We start from the raw sequence: 26,894 nt of genomic DNA on the forward strand, positions 1-26,894 counted from the left end.
TAATCTTCTTCTACCCCTCTTTCTTTCCCTAACTCACCCCAATCTACTCTAGAGGATATCCCTAGAAAGGAGGAGGGTTATGCCATATATGTGTTGTTCTCCCACCCAGGCACACTAACTCGGCACTAGCTTGACAGTGCTCCTCCTCTAGTTAGCGAGTTGTGAAAGTAACAATTAGGGAAGGTAAGGCACCGTGGCTCTCTGATGAGCTTTGGCTAGCCAGCGTCTTGAGGAGGTCGTAGAGAGATATGATGGTGACGACGACGACAAGAAGGTATGGTGGAAGCACCTCTACCTTGTTGGCTCTCATCTTCTTGGGCGGTGAAGCAACAATGATGCACTATCTCTTCTTCAGGACCTAGATGCCATTGTCTAGTGCAAGAGATCTAGGCAACCCATAGAGGCATATAGTAGAGACGCAAAAGACGGTACACTAGGAGAGGCGACGGGATGAGGACTTGATGCTGCCTTCTAGTGTGCCTCGACCTGAGGCAACTGACGTCCACCTTACCTCTAGGGTTCTATTGTGCGACGCTTGTAAAAGGGGAGATAGACCACAAGGCAAAGACTGTTAATTGGTTCTCGTCGACCTCGATCCACTACCATTTAAGTCCCGCTATCTTTTTTATATCTTTTTACTAATTGCAATGTCATACACGTTCCTTGTGGATACTACGTAGGGCAAAATCACCATCACAGGGGCAGAATAAACCCGTCTAATAGTTGAGGGAGGTAGTATAGACTTATTTCTACTTCTCTTTCTTGCTTTCTTTTTTTCCCTCTCTCTCTAGGCCAGCACGGCCCATCGTCCTGACCAAGCCTATAACCAGGCCCCTTTCTCCTCTCTTTTATATATGGCCTGCAAGCATGCAACCCATGCTAATCGGGCCTTTTTCTCTTCCTCACTCTCTGATGCCTTGAAATGCCTTCGAATTGCAAATTTGCTTACGTTTCTGTGTTTTTGGGTAGGATAAAGGCGTTCATGGGAACTCACAGATGCATGCGTACATGCGTAATAAACTTGCTCGTGGTGACTATATGGATGAGACTAATTTTATGATATTACCTACTGATACTATGGGGTATTTGTTTTCCCTCGGTTTTTTTAAGTTACTATCACATATAATATTTAGACAGTAATTAAAAGTATTAAATATAGACTATTAATAAAACACACCTCATACTCTGGACTATCTCGCGAGACGAATCTGTTGAGCTTAATAAGTCCATGATTAACGAATGTGATGCTACAGTAAACATTTGCTAATCGTGGATTAATTAGGCTTAAAAAAATTTATCTAATGAAATAGCCTTTATTTATATGATTAGTTTTGTTATCAGTCTATATTTAATACTCCTAATTAACATCCAAACATCTGATGTGATAAGAGATTAAAAAAACTCTAAATCCAAACAGCCCATATATCCTAGATGTATTGTTATCATTTAGCAACTCATGAGTATTATACTATAAAATAGAACGAAGCGTTAAAAACATGGTCCAGCTGTTCTTCATTTGTAGCCTTGGTTCATATAAGGAGCCTTACTCCAAACGAGGGATGCAAGACTGCTTTATACTTGATAGAAAATGAGTATTTCGTATATACTAATAAAATATAGTTAGTTGTGACATGTGAGATATAGTATGGATGATCTACTGAAATATATAAAGAGTAATTTTTAGATGGTTATTTAATTATTGATATGAAAGAACCAAATTTAGGTGAACTATTCGACATGCTGTTAATCATAGATTTATGAGTTGTATCATCGGTAAAACAAATTATTTTCATAAATTGCTATACGTACGATTTAACCATCTGACTTACGTACGGTCTAATTGATCAACGGTTACAGTGTGATTTTGCCTAATCAAACGGTCGCAGTGTTTCAAGTCATTCAGGTAGTAGTGCGTACTGATTATTTTACTAGGTACACCGTACACGTCACTAGCTTCGTCGTCAAGCGTCGGACCATGTGATCTGGGCCTCGCCGTCGTCCTTGTTGAGCCCCAGCGCGTCCCACACCGCCGCCGACCCGTCGACGATGTTGTTCCGGCACGGCGGCGCGAAGTTGTGCTCGTCGTCGCAGCCGCGCTGGGAGTCGCACTCGTCGACGACCATGGCCGTGACGGACGCGCCGCCGCCCGCCGCCCGGACGACGATCTCCCTCTCGCACCGGCTCCTCCCGTCGAACCACCCCGTGGACAGCGCCACCACCAGCTGCCCGTCGTCGTAGAACCTCCCCGTGCAGGACGACGCGCCGCCGCCGTCCCCGCCGTCGGCGAAGCTGTTGAGCGTGAGGAGCGCGGCGGTGCCGGCGCCGCCGGCGCCGGCGACGGGCGGGGAGCAGGCGTACGTCGCGTACTGCTCGCCGTCCTGGCAGCAGTCGGAGCCGTTGTCCGTGTTGCAGTCGCCCGACGTGCCGGTGATGGAGCCGCTCGGCTGGCAGCTGCTCGACTGGAGCAGGGAGCGCCGGTGCGCGCCGCCGGCGACGGCGAGAGCCACCACGGACAGCTGGGGGAGGATCGCGAGGAGGAGGAGGAGGAGCGCGTGGGGGAGACGACGACGACGACGACTCGCCATTTTCGTGGACTAATTAATGCGCACTTGTTGTATCGCGTGGTTGGAGATGAAAGGTTCATCGACTTTATATAGCCGAGGAGCTTGGGGTTGACCGTTGACCTGAGCAACTGAACCATTTTTTTGGTCGTCTCTTATTTTCTTAAAAAAGTAGTACCTCCTCCGTTTCGTACGGAAGATGTTTCACCATTCATCTTATTCAAAAATTTAGTATAAATATAAAAAATAATAAGTTATGTTTAAAGTTTTTTTTATAATAAAGTAAGTCACAAGCAAAATAAATGATATTTCGTAATTTTTTGAATAAGACAAATGATTAAATATTATAAGTAAAAAAATTTAAACATCTTACATTATGAGTATTACTTCCGTCCCTAAATGTTTAACGCCATTGACTTTTTATATATGTTTGACTATTCGTCTTATTAAAATTTTTTTTGTCAAATATGTAAAGTTATTTATATGCATAAAAGTATATTTAACAATAAATAAAATGAAATAAAAATAATTAATAATTATGTAAATTTTTTAAATAAGACGAACAATCAAACGTGTATAAAAAGTCAACGGTGTTAAACATTTAAGATGGAGGGAGTAACAGTAACCTTTTGAGATTGGTGTCCGGCGGCCGACTGATCTCCAACTTGCTGGGTCATTATGAAAGATATAGATGAATCAATCAAGTTGGACAAAAGCACCAATTTGTTTAGGCACGCCTAGTCCAACTTGCTGTGGAGTTGAGCACGCCTAGTCCAACTTGTTTAGGCATTGCTCGAGAGAGCGTGAAAGAGTAAAAGTGGTTAAAAGACAAACCGTATTTTTATAAATAAAAAATATAAATTAATATATTGATCTAAAGTCAAGACAAAAAATAAAATTTGGTGAAAAAATCTTAAAATCAACATTAAATTTAAGCTTGAAAATTTAAAATTGGGATTATAAACATAAGCAAAAGCAAAAAGATGGACGATAAAATCGGTCGGTTTTGGTACACATGTTTCTTAAATTTTCATGATGTATTTGTTTAGAAAATTATAAAAATGTTACTTAAAATGTATTATAGGTTTAAAACAAGTAGTTTAATTAACCATGGGTTAATGGCCCACGGCCGCGTTCGGCTCATTTAACTTACCTCAGATTCTCTCGTTTTCCACGCACAAGCTTCCCGAACGATTAAACGGTGTATTTTTTTATAAAATTTTCCTTTAGAAAAGTTACTTTAAACAATTATGTTAATATATTTTCCATTTTCTATAATTAATTATGTACTAATCTATTAATATATTTACCGCGCTGCATCTAGACTCATTTTACTCCTCCGAAGACGGCCCACGTCGTCCCCTCCACTCAAAGTCGGCCTTCCTCCTCGGCTTGCACCATACAACACACGGTCTTCTTTCTACTCGATGGAATCCGCCCAGCTCACCGGCCACCGGTGGTGATTGCCTCACCGGGGATGAGGGGATGAGGGGAAGATAGGGAGGTGAGAAGAGGAGAGATAGGGAAGAGGAACAAGGTTGCATTCAGTAGAAAGATGATAAGTTAACTTGTCTGACACGAAAAACGTGGTAATAGATTAGTACATGGTTAATTAATCGCCATGCAGCGAGAAGAGGGAGAGATAGAGAAGAGGAACAAGAGGGATAGATGTAATCTGGATTAAACGTGGGTTATATCATTTTTTTAAATTGCAATGCCTTTTAATCGTCACGTAGGCTGAAAACCAAGTTAACATGACATGTAGGATGAAATAATAGTTCAAACCACCAAAGCTGGTGAATTTAGCCGATTTTGGTAATTGAGGAAGAGTACATATCTGATTTACTGTGGGATGAAAGAACAGTTCAAACCACAAGTGGTTGAGGTAGCAAAATTAGACATTTTCTTTTATTGGCTAATCTCTATAATTGGATCGTGAAGCCCGGTATAAACCTAAGGGCATGAGGTCAAATTATTTTTCTTAAATGCCTATATGCATTCATATGAGACGAGACGTAATCTCTATATACGAATTTTGGCTATTTTCTTTCTTACCCAAAGAAGTGTGCCACGTGGCGCCATCATTTCTGTTACCGGCCTACCCGAGAGGTCTTCTTTTAGACTTTACTACTCACGGTATATATCTCGTACATTGATGATCAAACCATTTGACACGGTACGGCAGCTAATTCAGACAACCCATCAGAACGGGCACGTCATGTTCACAAATAGACATCGAAAAAAAAAAGCTCAGAGATGACTAATCTAAACTCATTCTTTGCAACCCTCCAATTAAGTAATTAACCACAAGCGATCAAAGCAACACAAGATTAACACAAATTAATCCAAGTAACCAAAGGCAGCAAAGATTAACACAAGATTGCCGTCTCAGAAAACCAATTCATCCAGGTTGATTAAACAATGGCAACAGCACGGCTATATAACCTCAAGCACCTCTAATCCCATTCCATATCAAGCAAATCCAAACCAAAAATCCATCGAGAGCAAGGTGCAGTGCAAAGTGTCACTTAGCTAAGCTTAACTAAGATGGCGAGCGCAAGAGCAGCCGCCACCATGGCGATCTTCCTCCTGGCCGCGCTCTCCGCCGCCCGCCTCGCCGCCTCCCTCCGCCCCGGCGCCGGCGCCGGCGCCGTCGGCGTGTGCCGCGCCAGCGGTTACCTCCCGGGGAAGTCCGGCAACTGCGAGAGGAGCAACGACCCGGACTGCTGCGAGGACGGCAAGAGGTACCCGCAGTACCGGTGCTCGCCGCCGGTGACGGCCAGCACCGGCGCCGTGCTGACGCTCAACAGCTTCAAGAAGGGAAAGGACGGCGGGGGGGCCGTCGGAGTGCGACAACGCGTACCACTCCGACGGCGAGATGGTGGTGGCGCTGTCGACGGGGTGGTTCGCCGGCATGGCGCGGTGCGGCCGCCGGGTGAGGATCGCCGCGGCCAACGGGAGGACGGCGTACGCCAAGGTGGTCGACGAGTGCGACTCCGTGCACGGCTGCGACGACGAGCACAACTTCGAGCCGCCCTGCGGCAACAACGTCGTCGACGCCTCGCCGGCGGTGTGGGACGCCCTCGGCCTCGACAGGAGCGCCGGGATGGAGCACATCACCTGGTCTGACGACGAGTGACCTACCACCACTGTTGCATGGCGACCCACCACCATGTTTATACGCTCGAGTGTTTCACATTGTTCACGTTGCCAATGCCGGTATATAGGGTCTGCCTATCAATAAAATGTTTAAAAATTTTAACTACATCAATCAAATTCTTGATTCGTTCACTGTTGTTAGATGACATATAATTTGAAGGTGTGCACGCAAATTAAAAGGCTCGGACATATCCTCCCTCAACCCCATGCATCACACGCGTGTTTACTATAAGAATAAAAAATCAAACGTTTGATTATTATTAAAAGTGCGATATATATCCGTATGTGTATAACTTGTCATTGGCTGTAAGTACTTTGTTTGGGCCTAGCCCATGTGAAATTCGGTTGAAATTATACGGGGTCTGTTTAATTTGTGCTCAACAACTCTGTGTTACAACCATGCTGAAGCCTAATCGATTCTTTCGTGTACTGTTGTATGACAAACTGAAGACTAACAAACCTAGCTAGCACGGCAGTTGATTGTGGTTGTGCACTTGTGATCCCGTTTATTCACCTGTCCATGTTTGATGTTTGGTGTGTTGTGTATATATTACAGGATGTATGGTCCTGTTACCCCGTATAGTCTTATGTGCTGATCAAAGATGGACAGAGGGAGTAAAACAGCGCAGTACTTCATCCTCCATCTATCCTCATCAGCACGCCACCTAAAATAGAAAACCAAAAAATAAAATAAAAACAATTACTACTTTCTATTTCTATTTCTCTGTTGACTTTCTAGTTTTACTTAGATCCATATGTATACTAATAAATATAAACACATATAAAATATGTATATTAATACATAAATAAATTTAAGTAAATCCAGAAAGTTTATAATATGGAACAGAGAGAGTACTTGAGATTCCAACACCGATCCATTCTCAATAAACCAATAAATCAATAAATTTCCTATCAAAACATTATATCTCATTGCAAAGCATAGACAAGTAAATTAATTAATTACTACCTCTCATAATAACATTATTTTTTTATTTCTGTGTCCAAAGTTTGACCATTCATCTTATTTAAATGTTTTGTAAAAAACTTAAAACAATTAGTCATGTATACAGTACTATTTATGTTTTACCATCTAGCAATAATAAAAATATTAATCGTAAAAAAATTTCAAATAAAACAAAGTCAAAACATTATATCAAAAACTGAAAAATAAACTTATTTGGGAACGGAGGTAGTATACGAAATCGCAATGGGCAATAAACCAATCTCTCATTGCAAAGCATATGCAAGTAAATTACGTCGTACGCTTGTAATTACTAGCAGTGCGGGTGCAAGACTCAGAGAGCCACACATACGCAAACGGAATTTGCAATATTACACATGGCAACAAGCATAGTTGGGGACTCATCACTGCATCAGTCATCACTCTTGGATCTGTGTGATATAAGCACAAAAGTGTTGAATGATGGCATGGGTCCCTCCATTCTATGTTGTAAATTCAACACTCCAAACAATGTTAGCACTAAACGGATCCAGAGGATTACTCAAATATGGAGGGTCAGCAAAAGCATATGTTGAATAATCTGCGTTTGTTTCTACTAACATTTGGAAGTACAGGCAGAAACGAGCAATCCAGAGGATCTCATGATGGTAAGCTGGCACATTAGCTGATCAAATCCTACAAACGTCAGTACTCACATGGTTGTTTCTCTTCGTCCTTGCACGCATCATAGTATCTCATATGACTTCTATGAGTCTTGCACGAACTGACTTCTGATCTGCTATTTCCTTAATGCTGCACATGGGAAATAAAGGCATTACTAATACCTAAGGACAACCATATAATATCTACAGATTCCATATACTAGTATTTTTTTAGTGTTGGTAGATAATATGTATATGGAAATAAATGCAAAAAAGGCACAGATTTAGCAGATGCCCAATACAAGTAACTTAAACTAACCTGTAAAGAATATCTCCACCAGGAATCACCTTCTTAGATATCCAATCAGGAGACAGATACTCTAAAATATGCAACTGTTCTTCTATATCCCCTGTCAAGTGATAATCCAAAAAAGAGGTAAAGGGGGGAAGTCAATCAACACAAAGTACAAAGTGGTTGAAACGGTTAGATCGATGCTATACCTGTCTCTTCAATCTCCAAGTTGTTAGCAAGAATATTGTGAAAAAGTTCCTGTTTTGTAATATGCGAATTCTTCGTAGAAATACCACAGATTATGTCAAACGTGAGTTGTAAAGAAGCTATCTTTTCCTGGGATTCTGCCCGGTCTACTTTTGGGTTTTTGTCTTTATCAGAAAAGCAAATGACGGGATTGTTTTCCTGCAGATAACAATTCATCTGATCAGAAAATAGTCACCAGGGACCAGGCAAATGAATTCTCAATGCAGTTCTCATGTCCACTGCTCTGTTGTAACTTGTAACTTATAGCAGGAAGAGCTGAAAAGCAAGCCTTCTATTATAACAGGCAAATCGGCAGGTTACTGCTAGCTCTCAGTAGTCTCCATGTGTTCATTCCAAGCTGATTCTAAGAGCAAACTATTCTTAGTCTTGTTTTGACCAAAAAAAAATGGATTGATTACTGCACTGCCAACAATCAAGGTGAAGGGATATATGAATACAACATCAAAATTATTCAGAAATTGGATATGTCAAGTATATAACTTCAATCAAGAAAAAGAGGAAGAAATAACAGCAGCTATCAGCTATTTCATTGTACAATGAAGTTTTAAAAGTGGTGAGAATCTGCACAAACACATTTGTATTTAGTCATGCAATTGCCTATTGCATTTTAGAAATTCATGTCCCAGTATATGTTTAAACAAAAGCAGACATATATGAAAAAACATAACAGCACATACCTCTAGTGTTTTAGTAAAATTGTGTCCTGCATCTGGGAAAAGGCATTTGCCGACTGTAACCTCGTTTTCTGAGATAAGGATGGCTCCATCATGATCAGAAGAGCTTTCCTCCAGTTTTGCTGGTGAGTACATTACTAGTGAACGGCGAGCTGAACTGGCAGATCGTGCTTCAGAAGTTTGTCCATTTGTGGTTTCAAGTTTCTCAATCGGAGTGGGCAATGGCCTCTGTGGTGTCTGCATTGCTGGTGTTTCAGCCATCAAGGGTGAACATAGAGTTCCTTGCTTTGGTGTACTCTCTTGACAGTTGGAGATCAACTGGCGGCTTGGAGTAGCAGAAATATCAGCCTTGAATGGAATAGAAGCATGCCGATCTTGCATGTTAGAGCTTCTCTTAGGCCCTTCTGCATCATCAGCATTCAGCGTACTGAGTTCTGCTGGATCAGATAGCAACTTAGTCCTATCAGTTCCTTCAACAATAATTTTCTTTGACATGAGCTTTTGAAAAGAACGTGGGAAGTGTGAAGCATTTGACAATTCATTTTCATTGGAACTTTGAAGATGTGGCTCAGAAGAATGTCCATCATGTGGTGCCTTGAGATGCAGTTTATCCCTTGAATTGAAGGGCTCTGGTAGCATGGCTTCAGGAATATCAATATCCTGCATGCAAACAATTGTGAAGTTGCTAAGATATCTATCCATGACAAAGAAAAGAAATAGAGATGAGTCTACTCGGCATTAAAAAAGGAACTTCAGTTAAGGTCCAGAATGCAAATCATTGGAAATTTTGTACCAATGACAACAAAAACTTCACAAACTGTCAAGTTGATTAAGTTTAGTACCTTATGATGAGCATCCAAATAACTCAAAAGCTTTGAGTGAAAAGCGTCGCATATTTCCATGGACAAGGATTGATCAGGACTTCTGCATTCTACAGCATCCATTAGAATTGTAATTTCCATATCAGCATACATGCAAAGGCTTTTCTCATCATGCAAGAGTATTTTCTTTATCTGGATTGCTTCTGGAAACAGATGCTTCATCTGGGCTAAATGTGTATATAAGAACTTCCTGTGGCGCAAAAGAAATAACCTCATCAGACTAAAATAAATCAAGAGCTTTTGCATATTGATGGCTCAAATTTATTAATACCTCTTTGTGAGTATTTCCACCTGGGTGGCAATGTTCTTAAATGTAGTCATCTTCTTCCGTAGGCTCAGCAATCTTATAGAACTCACCATTCGATTGAATAGATTAAGTAAATTCTTGTGCCTGTAGTTATAAGCAACAAAGCACGGTGAGTAATAAGGCCTAGGCAGTATGCATGTTTATGAGATAAAAATGAAAAATGACTCACTTCTCAAGAAGATCATTTGGTTCATCTTTCGAAGATGCGCCAGAACTATCAACATTTTCCAAAACTGTACATTGATTACCACCACCTGGCGAAATACTTCCATTACCATCTTCATCATCTGTTTCTTCTTCATCCTTATCTCCCAACAACTGAGCAGCAAATCTGTCCTTGTACCTCTCGGCAAGCAAATTTTTTGCAAGTGAACTGACAGCGATCCCTGTCCTTCTAGATTCAGGCTTCTCTGGTGTGGGGGATTCAACTTTGCTTCCAGAATCTTCCATTTCAACTTTCATCTTCTGTGTAGCTGCAGGGCTACTTGAACCTTCTTTCTCAAGGTCAAGCTGGGTACTTTTCCCTTCAACCATCTTTAGCACCAAGCCCTACAGTAACAGGATGATCATGAATAAGAACATACTTAGAACGCTCTATTGCAATCGTACGCAAATGCAAGGAGTCCTGAAGTACATGAGTAAATTGCAGACGATAGTATAACATAACATAATCCAAGAGCAGCAAAGATTGACCCATATTTAGCATATTCCTTGCCATAAAAGTGAGAAAGGCAGGATAATCAACTATATCACTCCAATAAAAAAACCATTTAAACATGTAAAAAATAACTTAACGTCTAACTATTTGTGAATTGCTATAAGCATGCTGTATTGCCAATACTATTACAACCCATGGAATTGGTCAGAGCTAGTTACGCAAAATCTGATATATCCTAGTACGAAATTTAGTCAAATTCACCAGGGAAAAATATAACCGAGCTGAAAATTCAACATACAGCTGCCAGCAGAAATGGAATTCAAAACGTCGAGTAGTAAATTGCCATCGGCAACTCAAAACTAGTGGTCGTTCACAGAATTCACCATTACCCCCAAACCCTAAACCCTAATCATCTCTCTACGGGGAACCACATGACTAACCGAATCTTACTAGATAAAATCACTACGGCAGCTCAAACCAGTCATGGTTCAGAGCATCGAGCGAAGACCCAAATCTCTGGACTAAGCGCGAGATTTTTCTAAAAAAGAAAAAAATCAGAGCACTCGTGTAGAGAATGACGAGACGATGTAGGCAAACGCCTCACTAAAATTGGGGAGAAAAAAAAAACAAACGGGAGTCTCAGATCTGGGGGAGCGTACCGGCGAGTAGAGCCCCGGAAGCTTCTGCGCCCCCTCAGATCCGGAGGATTCCGGCGCTTCCGGCGGCTGATTTCGCCGTGGCGGCGGCGGGAGCGCGCGGTCGAGGAGGGAGACGACGAGGCGCCGACGAAATCCAAAAGCTAAGCGACGGAGACGCCGCCGCGGCTGGTTCAAAAAAAAACGGAGGAAGCCACCCACCCACCCGAGCAGCCGAGCCCAACGGTAATATTTCTCTCGTCATTTCGTTTCACACCTCGGAATCGTCTCGTGGGCCGCACGGCTTCTCGGCCCAGTGTGGGCTCCGTTGGGCCGTTCTTGGGCCTGGCCCGTTCGAGCACGCGCGGCGTCTTCCTCGATCGTTGGAGAAAATTGCATATCTATCATGATCGTTTTGGAGGGATTCGCTAAAATGGCATAATGTAAATAGGCTTCGCCCAAATATCATCTAAGTGCTTAAGTGCTTGTTCGGTTTGGTATTTTACCATTTTGGCTATTAACTTCATTTAATGCTTTTTTATTCCTAATTTGTCTCTCCCAACTCATTTGCTCCATACATATACTATTTGCTCTCAATTTTTTATCACACAAGAGGCATGGGACGTTGACGCTCTCTATTTTTCTCATCGCATAGGACGGCATATTTTCTTTTTTTATTTGTCGCACGTGTATTTTTTCTACATTCTCACTGTACTTTTTTATTTACTTATTTTTGACAAATAAAAAAAATATGACGTCCTGTACGACGAGAAAAATAGAGAGTGTCAACGTCCTGTGCCTCTTATACGATAAAAAAAATTAGGAGCAAATAGTGTATTTGTGATATAGATGGAGGAAATAAGTTGAGAGAGGCAAATTAAGAAAAAAAGCACTAAAATAAAGTTAACAGTAAAAATGGTAAAATAGCAAATCACAAGTATTTATATGGTATTTGGACGAAACCATTTATATAATTTATATAATGACATTTTAGCGAATCGCTCCGTTTACATATGCAATTTTCTCCGATTGGGGGTGGAGCGTGAGATGGCCGCGCCGCCCGTCTCCGGCGAGGTGGAGCTCGCGCGGGCGCGGTGCCGCGAGCTGCGGGACCGCATCGCGGCGTCTCCCTCCCTGCCGCGGCGGCCGGCGCTGCGGTCTCTGCTCCGCCTCGTGGCCGCCGAGCTGCGGTTCCTCGACTCGAGCCGGCCGGAGCCCGCCGCGGGTCGGCCGCTGTCGTCCAACCTGCCCCACCTCGCGGCCCTCCACCTGGTGCTGGAACACCCGGCCGTGCGGTGCCCGTCCCGCCTTGCGCCGCTCCCGGGGGTCGACTTCGCCTGCGCCTTCCGCGGCCGCCCCGCCTGGGCGCTCCTCTCCGCGCGCAACCCGTCCAGGCTCGCGTGGGCCGCGGCGCCGCCCGATGGCCTCCGCGCCCGGGTCGCGGCGGTGCTGGAGTCCGCGCGCGGGGCGCCGCCTGCCACCCGCCCCGAGAAGCTGCTCCTGGTCTTCGCCCGCGGCGTCGGCGCGGACCCCGCGAGGGGGCTCGCGGAGGAGTTCGGGGCCGTCGAGATCGACTTGCTCGCGGAATTCGTCCGCGATGCCGACCATGACGAGGAGGAGGGGTGGGTTAGCGTGAGCTTCCTCCCAAACGAGGACATGAGGAGCTTCAGGGCGTTCGAGATTGACGTCGCGGAAGGTGGTGGTGAGGTGTCGTCACCGCTACCGCGACTGCTGCCGTCGCCGGAGATGGAGGTGACGGAGCACGGTGGGAAAAAATTGGACGGCGGGTTTAGTATCTTCATGGGGAAGATGAAGATGGGATCGAGGGAGCTGGTGAATTTGGACACCACGGCTCTGGTTGCAATAGTGTCAGGGATCAGCAATGGTGGTGTGGAAAGGCTAATGAGTATACCGGAGGCAGAGACGAGGGCAAGGTTCAAGTGCAACTACAAGTTCGTCATGGATCAGGTGCTCTCAAGTCTCAAATGTTCTCCTTTCAACTTAGAATGTAGTTTCATTTTGTCTTGCAAGACGGATCTATTTAGTGCACCATTATAGTGACTTAGATATGAATTTATTTAGTGTACCGTTGTAGTGATTTCGATAGGAGATTTGTGGCATTCAAGTTTCTAATGTTGTTTGACTCATCTCAAGAATGTCTGGGCTGTAGAAAAATTAGTGTTTCTAGATTTGGGTTTACTTTTTGGGAAAAGATATATGTTTAGCAAAGGCTTTCAGAATATCAGATTTGATTTCAGTACATTCTAGTGCTTATTAGTGTGTTTCCATGCTTGCTTGCAGGCACATTCTGAACTCCAGTATCCAATACTTGTTGAGCTGGGAGATGCAGTGGATGGAAAGAAATGTATCATATGTGAAACTGTTAGCTCTGAGTTTAAAGAAATTGTTACAATGTGTGGTGGGCCTGAGGAACAAATAAGAGCAAGTCAATTACTGAAGCAGCTTATGTAAGTTCTGATAGAAAATTTTCTGATTGCAAGTGGACTTCCTTTCAATTACTAAAGGAGATTTATAAAAAGTAATTTCCATTCACGCACTCCATAAGTCGGAAAAAGAACTTCGAAATAGAAAATTCATGCGTAAAATAGTTTAGGCCAATCACTATGATGGTTCCCAACGCCCAGTCTTCTTTTTAATCTTTTGTGTTTGTTGTACTTGTTTTCACATGGAAGAAGTTTTTCCTTTAGATCAACCGGAACTTATTCCAGCATCTTTCTTATATTTAAGTTAGATAGTGATTCATTGGACTAAGTTATAATTTTTCAGATGTTTGCATTGAATATACGGTCACTTAATTTTTGCCATGATTGATATTTATATGCACTGAGGTAGTACAACAAAACATGAAGTGTTTAAGGCCTTCATCCATTCATCATCTCATTGGTCATCAGTCCGCGGCCACTCGCTCACTCCTGATAGTTCACCTACAGTACAAGTACCAACCATGTAGTAACTTGCTAGGGCTAAACAATTCCATGTAATGCCATGTAGAAAAATGCATTAGCAATGTCCTTTAGCTCCTGCTTCATCGGTGGGATGTCAAACTATGTTTTATTACAGTAGCCTTGGTTGGATGTTGTCTTGTTCACCCATTCAATTTCATTTTCTGATCATACACAGCACACCTTGTTCCACAAGCTCTACCAAAATTTCTAAATTATGCTTTATATGCCGTATACATTAGTATGTGACCAACATGCTGGATAAATTGTCTTCAGTTTATTTTTTGTCAGTCAACATGTTACAGCACTGTTGACTACCAAGTGGTTTTGGACATTGCAGAGTTGTCCCAGACAGTCCATCGGCCCGTATGATGGACCTGCCGACGACAAGGAAGCTTGCAATGAAGAACAAGGTTGTTTTCGGTACAGGTGACCATTGGCGTGCTCCTACTTTGACTGCTAATATGGGGTTTGTTAGAGCCGTTTCACAGAGTGGTATGCCTCTGTTGACCATGGAGCACAGACCTCGTGCACTGATTGGCTTGTGACAGGCTGACAGCCTATTTTAGGTTTTTGACAGCCCAATTTTCCATTGTAAAAGTGCACTGCACTTGTAGGTTGCGCTAATGGCACTCCGGAGGATGTTCGTTGTTCCTAGAGCTGCGGTTCAGTTTTGTAATCCTACTTAATTTTAAGTATTGTACAGCAGTTAAACACACGATGGCAGTAATGCAGCATCAGCAGTTTACCACAGTATCACCTCCTCTGTCTCTTCAGTCTTCCCTGTCACTTTTACAACAGTATTGCTGCTCCATGAGAAGATGGTCAAAAATATGAGTTACAAAAAAGGCCAGTTTCCATTTTTCACCGGTGCTGCTTCCACTATCAGCATCCCTCATAGAGATGAGCACATTTTATTTCCACACCAAAAGGAACACCAAGACATAATAACAGATGAATCTGATCGTCCTTTCCAGCCCAAGCCACCAGGTATTAGTCGTAATCTTTTACATAAAGATCAAATAAATGTTCGCTCAGTTGATCCTTTGTAGCCCAACGGCTAGGGTAGAGTTCAAAACTTAATGCTACTAACTAATATGATTTTCCACAGTGTATCAAGCTTCCGGCTCCCAAGAAAAGACCAAATATTGCAGCGCTACCAACGGTGGTCTGTCCAATGTATCTGATCTTCAGCAAGCCTGGGACCTGTGAAATAAAATCAAAGTATTTGGTTGCTCATTAGAATCCAGAGTAAAGGTGCAGAATATATTAATCAACAAGCTCCTTACGTAAAATACTCATGAAATTTGCTATTTCTACTATTACGGATGTACAATACAAGCTCCTTTGTGCTATATGCATTGAGCAAACAAAAGGTGATTATTGTCCAAAAGAATCAACTAGCCAACAGTCAACACTTGTTGAAAAAGTAAACATGCCACCTCGACAATTCATGACCAAAGTGGGAAGGTATATGCTTTGTACAATTATATCTCGAAGAATAGGACAATAAATGTACTTCCCAATTAATGTTCGGTACATCAATAAATATTCATTATTCATCACCAAAGGTTCAAGCAAACAAGGAGAACAAATACAATTGTCACCAGCAAGCAACTCGAGTATTTAGACGTATACCTTGTATCTGATAGCCTCATAAGTCCCATAGACAGCACCTGTGCAGAGAAGAGCAAAACAAGCAAATTATCATCTTGATTCTTGATATCCATATTACCACTAATTTCATTTTAATATTGTAAACAACTAGTCACGAAGTAAGCACGCACATTTTAGACATAGTTTAGAAATACTGGTTCTCTAGCATGAAGCAGTAAACAGAAAGAATATCAAAACAAACATTGTTTATGCCTCCAAATGACAAAAGTAACTACTGAGCACATAAATATGCCAGATTATATCCTAATATGCTAAGGGCAGGCATGGGCCGACCCGTGGGTAACGGTTGGCCCACTTTGGTTCAATTAAATTAACTAAATTTCATTTTGAATCCCTCAAAATTGAAACTTTGTTCATCTATTGAACTAAATGAGCCAACCATTACCCCAGGCTAACATGTGCCCTCCCTATAATGTGCTAATGCCGCAAAGAACTATATCAACTAACTATTATTAAGATTTAAGAGAATGGGTTAATTAAAAGAGTAAAACTCTTCCTATATTTCACACGACCTCACAACTCCAAGACAGAACAAGACATGTTATGCAGATCACAGGACCCAGGCTGATCCAATCTTCAAGAGAAAAAAACAGATTGTCCCTTCATATATGTAGTGGGAATATAGAGCCACCACTGATAAATTCATCGATAAATTCTTCAAAGGCAGTTTACTGCTGAAGCAAAAAAAGGGTCATGATAATATACTTTCTGTTACTAATAGTATATGACTAAGCAAAGCCTTTTCCCATTGTATAATACTAGCGCATTCTCACATCGGAATTAAGCACCCCTGGGTACTACACAGTCAAACACAACACTAGAAAAAGTTTTAACCTTTATGCACCACAAAATGCAACTAAGCCTTCGACACAGACCCCCGGCAACGCATCAGCCCTGAAGCACAGAAATTTTGGCGAACAAGCATGAGCCGGCTCGGCGCCCTAGTCACCCAACAGTGCCAACACAGACGCGTCTTCCATCTTCCACCTCCGGAGACTCCCACCCAAGACGAGAGCTCCCAACGAACACGCATAACTGCAAATCCGCATCTGACGCGCCCACGCCGCCCGCGCGGCGCCAAGCCCCCAAACTCGCGGCTCGCCGCAGCAGATCCCTCGGACCAACCCTCCGAACCCCATCGAACAGATTCATAATCGAACCGCTCCCTCGTGGATGGATCGTGCAACTGCAACCTAGGGTTTAGGGTTTTGGGGGAGGACGGGGACTCACCGACGGCCCCGCCGACCGCGCCGCCGATGGCGACCCCGGCGCCGACGCGCGCCAGGCAGCTGTCAGTCCTCGCCATCGCCGCCGCCGCCGCCGCCGCCGCTCCTCCCCTCCTTCGCCGCCGCCGCCGCCGCTACGGAATCTCGTCTCGCTTGGCGTCCAATCGAGCCGCCCGTATTTGGGCTCGCCGCCGTCGCTCGCTACCGGGCCGAGATTTCCTTGGGCCGCGGATCGCGGCTGGGTTTGAGACGGGGAGGCCTCGTGGGCCGTCCGATTGGCGTGACGGACGGCTTAGATCAATCCGATGCTAAGATTTTGATGGCGGTTGGTACGCGGCCCACAGATTATGCTAGGTTAAAAGTTTTCTTGGGGTTTTAGAAAAATAAAAAGTTGATTTTCTTGGAACAGAAGTTTAATTTCTTGCCGTTTACTGCCTGTCTCAAAATAGTTTAATTTACGATATTTTGGAGAAATTAAAGTTGAGGTGAGAAGTGGTTATGATTGGTTCATATGAGAAATGGAGCTGGTAATGATTTGTTACAGCAATTCATCCGTTCGTTTTAGCTTACTCTTAATAAATTAGATTATAATAATTTCAAGCTGAATTAAACAAGGCCTAAACAGGAAAATATTACGATTGGTTGAGATGAAGAGATAGATAGAGAAGTAGTGGGGCATTATTTCGCAAATTTGAATCTTATTAGAAGTAGTACTCAAGTATTTTGAGACGGAGTAAGTAGACCTTTAAGAAATTCCTTCGTGCAAATTGTAAAGCATGTATATATTTCAAGACTCAAACTTCATGTGTTCTCTACTAGTTAAGCTAGATGTATATGGAGGCCAATGATACAAATGTCTTATGCTAGATTTGAACTTCAATGTACCTTTTCGCATATTCATGATTTTCTATCTGGCAGCAAGATATTGTACAAAAAAATAAAGTCAAAGTTCAATTTAAAACTTCATGTGTTTTCTACTAGTTAAGCTAGATGTATATGTACGTCCATGATACAAATGTGTTATGCTAGATTTGAACTTCAATGAACCTTTTCGTGTATTCATGATTTTCCAACTGGCAGCAAGATATTGTAGAAAAAAAAATAAAGTCAAAGTTCAATTTAAAATACTGTGCTGGGTATCTCTGGCTCCGGAAATTATTGGAGTTGGAGCTAGAGCTAGATTAAGGTCATTATAATAAGACATTTTGTTCACAGTTCAGTGTAAAACCAGATTATTACAAAAATATTTATTTTACATTGTAAACTATATTTTCTGCAAGGATCCTGGAGTTGGAGCGCCCTAGGCCCCTAAAAATGTTCAAATGATGGGTGAACCGTGAGTTGCTTTGTGGATAACTGGATACTAGGAATTTGAAACAATGAGAAAGATGGAAAAAAAATTAGGAATTAAATTCCATAGGAATATTTAATAAAGTAAATTTAGAGTGAATGAGTGGACATGCATTTCTTTGCCTCGACTTCATTTGGAGATCTGCATACACCAACTCGGACTGCTTGACGCAATTTCAATGATTTTTCACCGCCGTGTTCGAGAAAAGTATTGAAAGCGCATCGAATTGTGGATTTTTGCAGATCCTGGTTGTTCACTTGTTCTTGTGAATTAGGTAGAAATCTATTGACTTTGAGGAACATGACGGCTAGTTTACTCCATTCCCCCGACTAAAAAAGTTTACTCCATTCAACTTTTAGGTGATAGTAGTTAACATTGGTGTACTTGTGATTGACCGTGCATCATCAGATTCTAATAATCATCAGCAAAAAAATTGATTAATTTCTTTTGCTGAACTCATGTAGTTGGTTTGTTTTCTTGTCAAGAAACACGACTTTTGTGGTATGTGAGATAGGTTCAGTCCTGTCCATGTCCTGTGTAGGCGCTAGAGCATTGACACTTTAATTTGTTGCCGAAATTTAAATAAAAAGTCTTATGAACATGGAGATATGAAACTGACGAGGGCCCCAATTTTTGTTGCTTATGCTTATCTTTATCTTTATAAGTATTTAGAATTTAAAACTTAAATTTCGAATTTATTTAGGAGTTTTTTTATCGTAATATATTCTTCCACTGGGTTAAAAACACATGTGTAAAAGTTTTATCATAATTTTGTTCCATAGTTAATAAGCGGCTTATAAACAGCCAAACAATTTGGGCTGGAAATTTACTCTGCGAAAAATCTAGTAATATACATGGGTATTATTCATCTCAACTACACAAGATGTAATGTTCAGAGGCTGCAGGATGAGTGCACCAATGCAAATGCTACAAAGCACTCGAACCCGAAAAGAATCCATCACGGAGATGGCAAGCAGCAGCCAAGAACTGAGCTAATCAAAGAATCGGAGGAGGAAGAAGCATCAATGGCGCCGTCACAGCTTCAGGCTGAACTTGCAGTTACTGGCCTTGATGTTGATGGGGTTGTTGACGCCGAGGCTGTCGACGACGAGGTCGCACCGCACCCGCGACGTCACCTTCCACAGCTTGAGGCTGCCGAGCTCGACGCGCACGGGCACGTCGGCGCGGAAGACGAGCGGCACGGCGCCCGTGCGCTGCGCGTCCTGCAGCGCCGCCATGACCGCGCCGCCGAGCTGCGCCTGGCCGGCCATGACGACGGCCAGCACGGTGGTGTTGCGGTGGCCCTGGTAGAACGCCGGGAGCGCGCCCTGCGCCAGGCGGTGCGCGTCGTACCACACGCCGAGGCTGGAGCCGCGCTCGTAGTAGATGCCGATGCGGGCGTTCGGGTTCGCCGCCGTCACCGTCACGTCGAACCTCGCCGTCGCGGTCAGCGTCGGGTCCACCTGGAACGCCGAGACGGACAGCCGGTCCACCGAGTAGCGCGGCGCCTTGGGGTCGAACAACAGGTAGAGCGCCCCCGCGGCCGCCGCGGCGAGCACGGCGAGCAGCACCACGGTCACCATCACGCAGCAGACGAGCCTGCAGCAGCAGCCCCGGCGCCGCTTCGGCGGCGGCAGCGGCGGAACGGGCGGCGCCACACGGCGCGGCGGCGGAGGCAGGTGCGTCGTCGGCGGCGGCCGCCGCCTGTCCGCCGCGGCGGCCGGGTCGCCCTTGTCGGACCGGAACGAGCCACCCGGCACGAGCGGCGCCGTCGGCCGCTGCCGCCGCCCGGCCTCCAGGTCCACCGGGTGGATCCTCATCCTCTGGTGATCCGCCATAGCAAGCCACTGAAACCAAACCTTTTCCTTTTGAGAACGGTGCGCCTCTCTGTTTGCAGTCTGTATATAGAGGTAGGCTAACGCCGCGACGTACGGCAATGGCGATGTGGTTGACTCGAGGGAGGAAGAGAGATGGAGCGTGTCGCGGGGAGGGAGAGGGAGGCGGGGGCGTGAAGTCTCCACCTGCCCAAACCACCAACGGCACGGCCGCGTACGCGTGCGTGTCCCGCACCGGCGCGCGCCGCGCTTTTCCTGCGCTTTCTAGCTTCGCTTGGTGCGGTTGCGCGGCCGCGGCCGGGTTGGTTGGTGGGATGGGCGCGCGTCGGCGTCGGCACGGGCTAGGCGCACATGGGGGGCACGCGAAAAATCGTCGAAGCGCACGAGGAAACGGGGCATCAACGGCTGGTTTTGCTGCCGGCCGCCGCTGTGCATTTCACGTTTGCTTGCCATAACTCGGTTAAGGGCGTATTCCCAAGCAAGCAAACAATTCAATTCCTCCTATTTTTCTTTTAAAAAATCTTCCGAAACAAACATTCCCTCACGATCATACGCACGCACAGACTATAAATATAGATTTGGTCCGGTCCAAATAAAAAGTAACTCGAGATATCGATACCTTAAAATACCAAATTATTTTTCACCATTAAATTAATAGGATGTGTATGGTTAGATTCAATGATCAGAAACGATTTGATATCTTAAGGTATTGATACCTAAAATATTTTTTGTTGGACCAAAACAAATCTCATAAATCTACCGTTCATATAAATCTAAGCAACATGATATAACCGAGGGGTAAGCCATTACAATGTCTATTGTCACGAGCCATTGATAAAAGATGTAGTGTTTGGAAGACCCTGCAATTTGTAGATTGGTTCTCCTATCACATTAGAATAGAGAAAAAAAAAACAAAATGACGCCTCTAGGATCGGTGCGACGTGTTTATGGATGCGTCTCTCTTGTTTTGTGATGTGATACATAAAATTTAGACAATAAACTAAAATCCGGTCCCAACAACTAAACCCGAAGTACTCCTCCAGCCAACGAGATCAGTAATTAGCATGGTGTAGCACTATTGTTTTCTGTCGACAATCTGGGTAACCACTCGTATCCTTGCACGGTGCACAACTTGTCAAAAATTATAACCCTAGGGAACAGTCTAGTCATGGGTACAGCGCATACATAATTCAGGTTTCGTCTTGCTTAGCCTAGGGAACAGCCTGAATGCCTGACACTGTAATTAACAAACTGAGAGGTGCGTATATGGTTGGTACTGCCGGCTCATTTTTTCGCTTATAAGCATAAGCTAAAATTTAATTTTTAATTTAAATTTTAGATTGATTTTAATGATTTATTTTCTACACTTGATTTTTAATTGATATATATATATATATATAATATACTAAATTATTTTTTATTTATGGGTATAACGTTTGACTTTTTCTTAAATAAGGGAAAAGATCATCCTGTATATTTTTTTTTCCTTTTAAACGAACATCGCATGTCTAATGGTGGTTGAGTGATAAGTACGTCAAATTAGACATCTGATAATGATTGATCGATGAGCAAACAAAAGTGAGCAACAGAGGTGGTGAAGAGATGAGCCTGGTAAGTCAAAACGTGTGTAGCTGAAGCTTCTCTCGCTCTGTCACTCGCATCCAAATCGAACCAACACTGCATCTAGATTATCAGTAGTTGCTGTTACTTTTCCCCCACTTTTCTTTTGGCGTGTAGATGTCTTGATTAGAGAGCTGTAAGTAGATGATTGGACGATTGGTTAAGAGTCCTATGGACATGTACAACGTCTGTCTTTAAGTCGTCTGTATGTTATGAAATTTTTTAAAAAAACTCATCCCCATCTAACAGACGACCACAGTGTCTCTTCACGAAGAGACGGCAGGAGTGCGTACTCCAATACCACCGCTAGCACTGTTGTACGCCGCGTCTCGTCTATTCGCTAGCACTATTGATTATCTTGATTTATGTGTCAAAAGATAAATTAAACGTTTTGAAGACAAACAAATAGACAAATCATTATATAAGCTGTCTATTTAGCTGTCTGCGTATGTCAAATAGACAACAAACGTCTACACTGTTGTACTTGTCCTGCTATTATCTAATTTTGTTACACTAATTGAACAATTGCATTATCAGGCTAAAAATGTTTAACATTTGGTACAAGATTCAATCATTTTGTTTGAAATTTCATGGTATTGTACACATAGATTTGCCTAGAGAAATAGTATTATAATATCATGTTACATTTAATAAGCTAATTGTAATATTAAACATTGGGTAGAATTTTAAAATTTTAACCAAATTAAATCTGATACTAAAGTTAAATATCTGTGACGGGATTGAGTACATCCTTAATGTATGAGTCTCTTTTTCACATGGAAGACGTGACGCGAAGGACTGATGTCTGATTCACTGAACGACATCGTGTACAATCAATTCAGCCTGCAATTGGCTAAATTAATTAGTAGTATCATCCTGGTCATTGGAAGAGCTGCTTTTGATGTTTGAGTACGTTTCTTGCCATCTCTGACTGGAGCTAGAAAAATGAGCTACAACTGGTTGATGATGCTGGTGACAACCTGCGAGCAACTACGGGGACAGAGACAGTGCTCAGCTGCTGAATAAACAAGACCAGATGTCAATGATATCCGTGCAGTGGATTTCTTGCTTTCTGTTGTGATCGTCACACAGAAGTTGCCTGTGGACCCTCCGAGAGGTTTGTGAGGTGGTGTTTGTTGCTTGTGACTTATTTTTATTTTTAAGTCTCTTGTCATATTGAATATTTGGATACTAATTTAAAGTATTAAATAATTTAAAGTATTAAATAGACTAATAAAAAAACTAATTTCATAGATGAGAGCTAATCCATGAGACGAATTTTTTAAGCCTAATTAATCTATAATTAGCAAATATATTACTGTAGCATCATATAGACTAATCATGGATTAATTAGGCTTATTAGATTCGTCTCACGAATTAGTCCAAGATTATGGATGGGTTTTATTAATAGTCTATGTTTAATACTTCAAATTAGTGTCCAAACATCCGATGTGATATGAGGCTAAAAAGTTTAACCCCCAGCTAAACAACCCCTTAGTCCGCAGTTTGTCATACAACACTACACGGAAGGCCTCGGCATGGTTGCAGCAAATGGCCTCATTTTTTTCCGCTTTTTTACTTATGCTTTATAAGCCTTTAATTTTTTAACATGAAATTTAAAGTTAGTTTTAGAATTTTTTAATCATGTTTTATATTCTGCCCTTTGCTTTTAGATCGCTAAGAGCACATATATAAAAAATTTATTCACATATTATTTTTCATCTATAAATATATTGTTGCTATTTTCAGAAAAGCCAAACGATAACGGTGAGAGTTGTTGAATACAAATAAAACAGAGGCCATATAATTTCAACCGAATTTAACATGGGCTAGGCCCAACCAAAGTATTTACAGCCAATGGGCCAACGTGCACAGCACAAAGGCCCATGGTCACACAAGCTATACACATACAGACATCGGCATTGGCAACATGAATAGGGATGGCAACGGGGCTGCACCTGTCGGGTTTCATCACCCCGTCCCCGTCCCCATATAAATGAAATACTCCCATCCCCATCCCCACGAACGGGGGAGGAATTCTCCCCATCCCCATCCCCGAGCGGGTACGGGTTACCTGACAGGGACCCATACCCATGACGTATGGTGACATAGACAAGATAGAGTAGCGGCTGCGTGTTGGTGTGACGGCGACGACCTGGTGCGAAGGCACGGCACGACGAGTTGCGCGACGGCCGTGACCTCGCGCGAAGCGGCGGCACGGCGAGCTAGGCCGACGGCGGCAACCACGTGACAACGGCGACATAGCACGACATAGTGGCTCGACGAGCTGGGCGGCGGCGCGGCGAGGCTCGCATGCTTCGAGCGGCTGCGCCCGCCGGCGGCGCAGATGGCGGCTGGCGGCCTCGTGGCCTCCGTGCTCCAACTGTCCGACGATGAAGAGAGAACGAGAGAGAGAAAGCAGCGACGGATGACGAGCTTGGCAGCTCGGGCTGTGAGAGAGAAAGAGAGAGCTAGGATTTCTATTTCTACTCTTTTATATGGCTGCTAGTTGGGCCTAATGGGCTGCTATTATTGGGCTGGATAATAACATATGTATATAATCACAATTTATACGGGTACCCACGGGTATACGGGGACGGGGGGCTGGGGAACGTACTCGTCCCCGCCTCACCCGATGGGAAGGATTTTAAGCCAATATTAGCCCCACGGGTATTGATTTCACCCTACTTTCATACTCTAATAGAGTTTTTATTCGTCGGGTTTTGGGTTTCGGGGGCCCCATTACCATCCCTAAACATGAACAATGTCGAACACTCGAGCATATAAACATGGTGGTTGGTCGCCATGCAACAATGGTGGTAGGTCACTCGTCGTCAGACCAGGTGATGTGCTCCATCCCGACGCTCTTGTCGAGGCCGAGGGCGTCCCACACCGCCGGCGAGGCGTCGACGATCGACGTTGTTGTCGCAGGGCGGCTCATAGTTGTGCTCGCGCGTCGTCGCAGCCGTGCACGGAGTCGCACTCGTCGACTACCTTGGCGTACGCCGTCCTCCCGTTGCCGGCGGTGATCCTCACACGGCGGCCGCACCGCGCCGTGCCGGCGAACCACCCCGTGGACAGCGCCACCACCATCTCGCCGTCGGAGTGGTACGCGTTGTCGCACTCCGAGGGGCCCCTGCCGTCCCTGCCCTTCTCGAAGCTGTTGAGCGTCAGCACGACGCCTATGCTGGCCGTCATTGGTGGCAAGCACCGGTACTACGGGTACCTCTTGCCGTCCTCGCAGCAGCCCGGGTCGTTGCTCCTCAATATATCTATACTAATATAAAAAGGAGGAGTTAAAATTGCTCTATGACTACCCAAGCAAATGTATATAGGTTTAAGAAAATCGACTTTGCACTGTTAGATTTATTGATCCAAATGACTAAAATGATCTGAATCACCTCTCTCTTGCAAGACACACCCTCTAACTACGCGCACCGCGCCCACCATGCCGGTGAAAGCTCCCGCCCCAATGCGTCGCCGAAGACCGCCGCCTGCTACCGTCTCAACGCCGAACACCGCCACTCCGACTAGCCGACGCCAGCTCCCACCCCCACTCCGACGCCCACCTCCGGCGCCCCAACGCTGACCGCCCCCGAGCTCCCGGCCGGCACCGGCTCCACCGCTTGCTCCCACCCCAACGCTCCCTACCGGCGTTGGCTCCTGTCGCCCCAATTCAGACCGCGGTGGTTGGACACCGTTGGCCGTACCCACGCCGTCGGCTGCCGAACGCCGAAGGCCGCCGTCAGCTGCTCCAATCCCTTGATTGTTCCCCTAATCATGCACATTGCCCTGCATAGCGCTAACCTTGCCCCCGCTCCTTTGATCCTCTCTCACCTCTTCTTACCATCCTCTTTCTTATCAACAACTAGGCGAGCCATCGATGCCACAACGACGTAGGGTATTCTGATCTGGAGCGATGGGCTCTCCGGTGGAGCAGATGAGGCGGCGACAACAGTGACTTTGAGGGACAACCGGTTGCCACCTGCTCATTTCACTATTGAGGTAATTTCCCCCGATGGTCTCACCACTGAGGCCGAGCAGATTCTATCAATACCCTGCAACTGTAGTGCAATCCTCACTCTCAGAAAAGTGCTACAAGCCGGGAGCCCTAGAGTCTCAATGCCGCTTCTGCGAGCAAAGTCGTTGTGCTGCAAATCCAGCCACTTCCTCAAATGAGGACACTGCGGATGCAGATTCAAGTTTATGCTCCTGCCTGATAGCTATCTCAATTACTCCATCAAATAATTGTAAGCTTGTATTAGTTTTTTGCGTGCTATAAATCTGAATGGATATATGCACTTTATAAAAGCGCCAGGGAGCCTACATCTTGTGGTTTTGACAATACTCTCAAGCAGGTCGGGAGCCCTCCATTTAGAAGTCAACATAAAGAAACAATATTTGTGCTATATATTTTCTGGCAGGGTCTGCTAACTTTCTTGGAATAGTGAGTTCTATGTGGCCGTGTAAATTATTGACCATTTGATCCTACCAGAACGGGTAAAAACTCTAAACCTAATCACATTCAAATAGAAGTGGGCTTGATATGTTATTGTTCACATACTTCTTTTAGTGTTGCAGTATTACAGTGATCTGGATTAGACAATGAATTGAATTCTGATTGTGGATGATAGAATGTTTTTTTGTAAAAAAAAATCATGTCATAATGTATTTTGATTGTCTTGTTTAATTTATGTTTGTTGTAGCCCAAAGATTATGAACAAGCAAAGACTCCTTTTCACATCGTCAACAACTACCAATGCGGCGGTTAGTTTATATATCCAAGCTTTCATATTATTTACCTTGAATGAATAACCTAATATTCTTTCTGTTGATCACTGAAGGACTCACTTTTGTACTGATGTCAGTCTGGACTGTGGAGACAATATAGTCTTCTGCCATATTTCCAAATTAAGTCAACCAATCTCGTTTACTTGGGAAATAATCATGTTTTAGAGCCTTCCAAACTAATTTCTCATTCTGCTCTAATATATTAAGATTCACCCTAAAAAAAGGTCACTGATATCTGCTTATTGTCTCTGTTCTGCATGCATATAAGAGCACCTATGAGCAGGAAAATAGTGGATTTATTTATTAGTTGTCCCAAGGTATGTCTTCTCGATTTTCACATCTGCCATTCTTTTTTTGCAAACTCTATTGTGGAAAAAGTACTTCCAAAGAAGCAA

General features: G+C 43.9%; 4 protein-coding genes and 1 pseudogene across 4 annotated transcripts; 2 read left to right on the plus strand and 3 right to left on the minus strand.

The window, feature by feature from the left end:
• Positions 1–1,770: 1,770 nt before the first annotated feature.
• On the minus strand, positions 1,771–25,589 carry LOC107305074 (annotated as a pseudogene).
• Positions 5,049–5,820, plus strand: LOC121055568 (putative ripening-related protein 5). Its single transcript, XM_040528338.1, is given in 2 exon segments — positions 5,049–5,393; positions 5,395–5,820. Coding segments are annotated over 2 exon segments (591 nt in total). The 5' UTR covers positions 5,049–5,108; the 3' UTR covers positions 5,701–5,820.
• On the minus strand, positions 7,195–11,208 carry LOC102705946 (CDT1-like protein b). The gene is made up of 8 exons (XM_006661826.2): positions 11,061–11,208; positions 9,913–10,292; positions 9,708–9,827; positions 9,398–9,626; positions 8,559–9,215; positions 7,824–8,019; positions 7,642–7,732; positions 7,195–7,473 (listed from the first exon to the last, which is right to left on the minus strand). Exons 2-8 carry the CDS (start codon positions 10,275–10,277, stop codon positions 7,416–7,418), a joined length of 1,716 nt encoding a protein of 571 aa, XP_006661889.1. The 5' UTR covers positions 10,278–10,292; positions 11,061–11,208; the 3' UTR covers positions 7,195–7,415.
• On the plus strand, positions 12,043–14,758 carry LOC102706410. Its single transcript, XM_015841838.2, has 3 exons — positions 12,043–13,004; positions 13,338–13,504; positions 14,340–14,758. The coding sequence occupies exons 1-3, from the start codon at positions 12,084–12,086 to the stop codon at positions 14,545–14,547; spliced, it is 1,296 nt and encodes a 431-aa protein (XP_015697324.2). The 5' UTR covers positions 12,043–12,083; the 3' UTR covers positions 14,548–14,758.
• On the minus strand, positions 14,860–17,091 carry LOC107305169 (reactive oxygen species modulator 1). Its single transcript, XM_040528339.1, has 3 exons — positions 16,907–17,091; positions 15,638–15,675; positions 14,860–15,205 (listed from the first exon to the last, which is right to left on the minus strand). The coding sequence occupies exons 1-3, from the start codon at positions 16,980–16,982 to the stop codon at positions 15,092–15,094; spliced, it is 228 nt and encodes a 75-aa protein (XP_040384273.1). The 5' UTR covers positions 16,983–17,091; the 3' UTR covers positions 14,860–15,091.
• Positions 25,590–26,894: the final 1,305 nt, after the last annotated feature.

The sequence above is a fragment of the Oryza brachyantha genome, chromosome 10, assembly GCF_000231095.2.
Source record: "Oryza brachyantha chromosome 10, ObraRS2, whole genome shotgun sequence".
NCBI classification, from domain to species: Eukaryota; Viridiplantae; Streptophyta; class Magnoliopsida; order Poales; family Poaceae; genus Oryza; species Oryza brachyantha.

Excerpts from the sequence above, each read along its gene's own strand:
- LOC102705946 (XM_006661826.2), bottom strand. The coding sequence starts at position 10,277 with ATGGTTGAAGGGAAAAGTACCCAGCTTGACCTTGAGAAAGAAGGTTCA. Across the intron at positions 9,828-9,912 it reads CCAAATGATCTTCTTGAGAA|GCACAAGAATTTACTTAATC; the intron begins GTGAGTCATTTT and ends TTATAACTACAG. Across the intron at positions 9,216-9,397 it reads ATTTGGATGCTCATCATAAG|GATATTGATATTCCTGAAGC; the intron begins GTACTAAACTTA and ends GTTTGCATGCAG.
- LOC107305169 (XM_040528339.1), bottom strand. The coding sequence starts at position 16,982 with ATGGCGAGGACTGACAGCTGCCTGGCGCGCGTCGGCGCCGGGGTCGCC. Across the intron at positions 15,676-16,906 it reads CGCGGTCGGCGGGGCCGTCG|GTGCTGTCTATGGGACTTAT; the intron begins GTGAGTCCCCGT and ends TTCTCTGCACAG. Across the intron at positions 15,206-15,637 it reads ATGAGGCTATCAGATACAAG|GTCCCAGGCTTGCTGAAGAT; the intron begins GTATACGTCTAA and ends TTTATTTCACAG.
- LOC102706410 (XM_015841838.2), top strand. The coding sequence starts at position 12,084 with ATGGCCGCGCCGCCCGTCTCCGGCGAGGTGGAGCTCGCGCGGGCGCGG. Across the intron at positions 13,005-13,337 it reads ACAAGTTCGTCATGGATCAG|GCACATTCTGAACTCCAGTA; the intron begins GTGCTCTCAAGT and ends GCTTGCTTGCAG. Across the intron at positions 13,505-14,339 it reads CAATTACTGAAGCAGCTTAT|AGTTGTCCCAGACAGTCCAT; the intron begins GTAAGTTCTGAT and ends TGGACATTGCAG.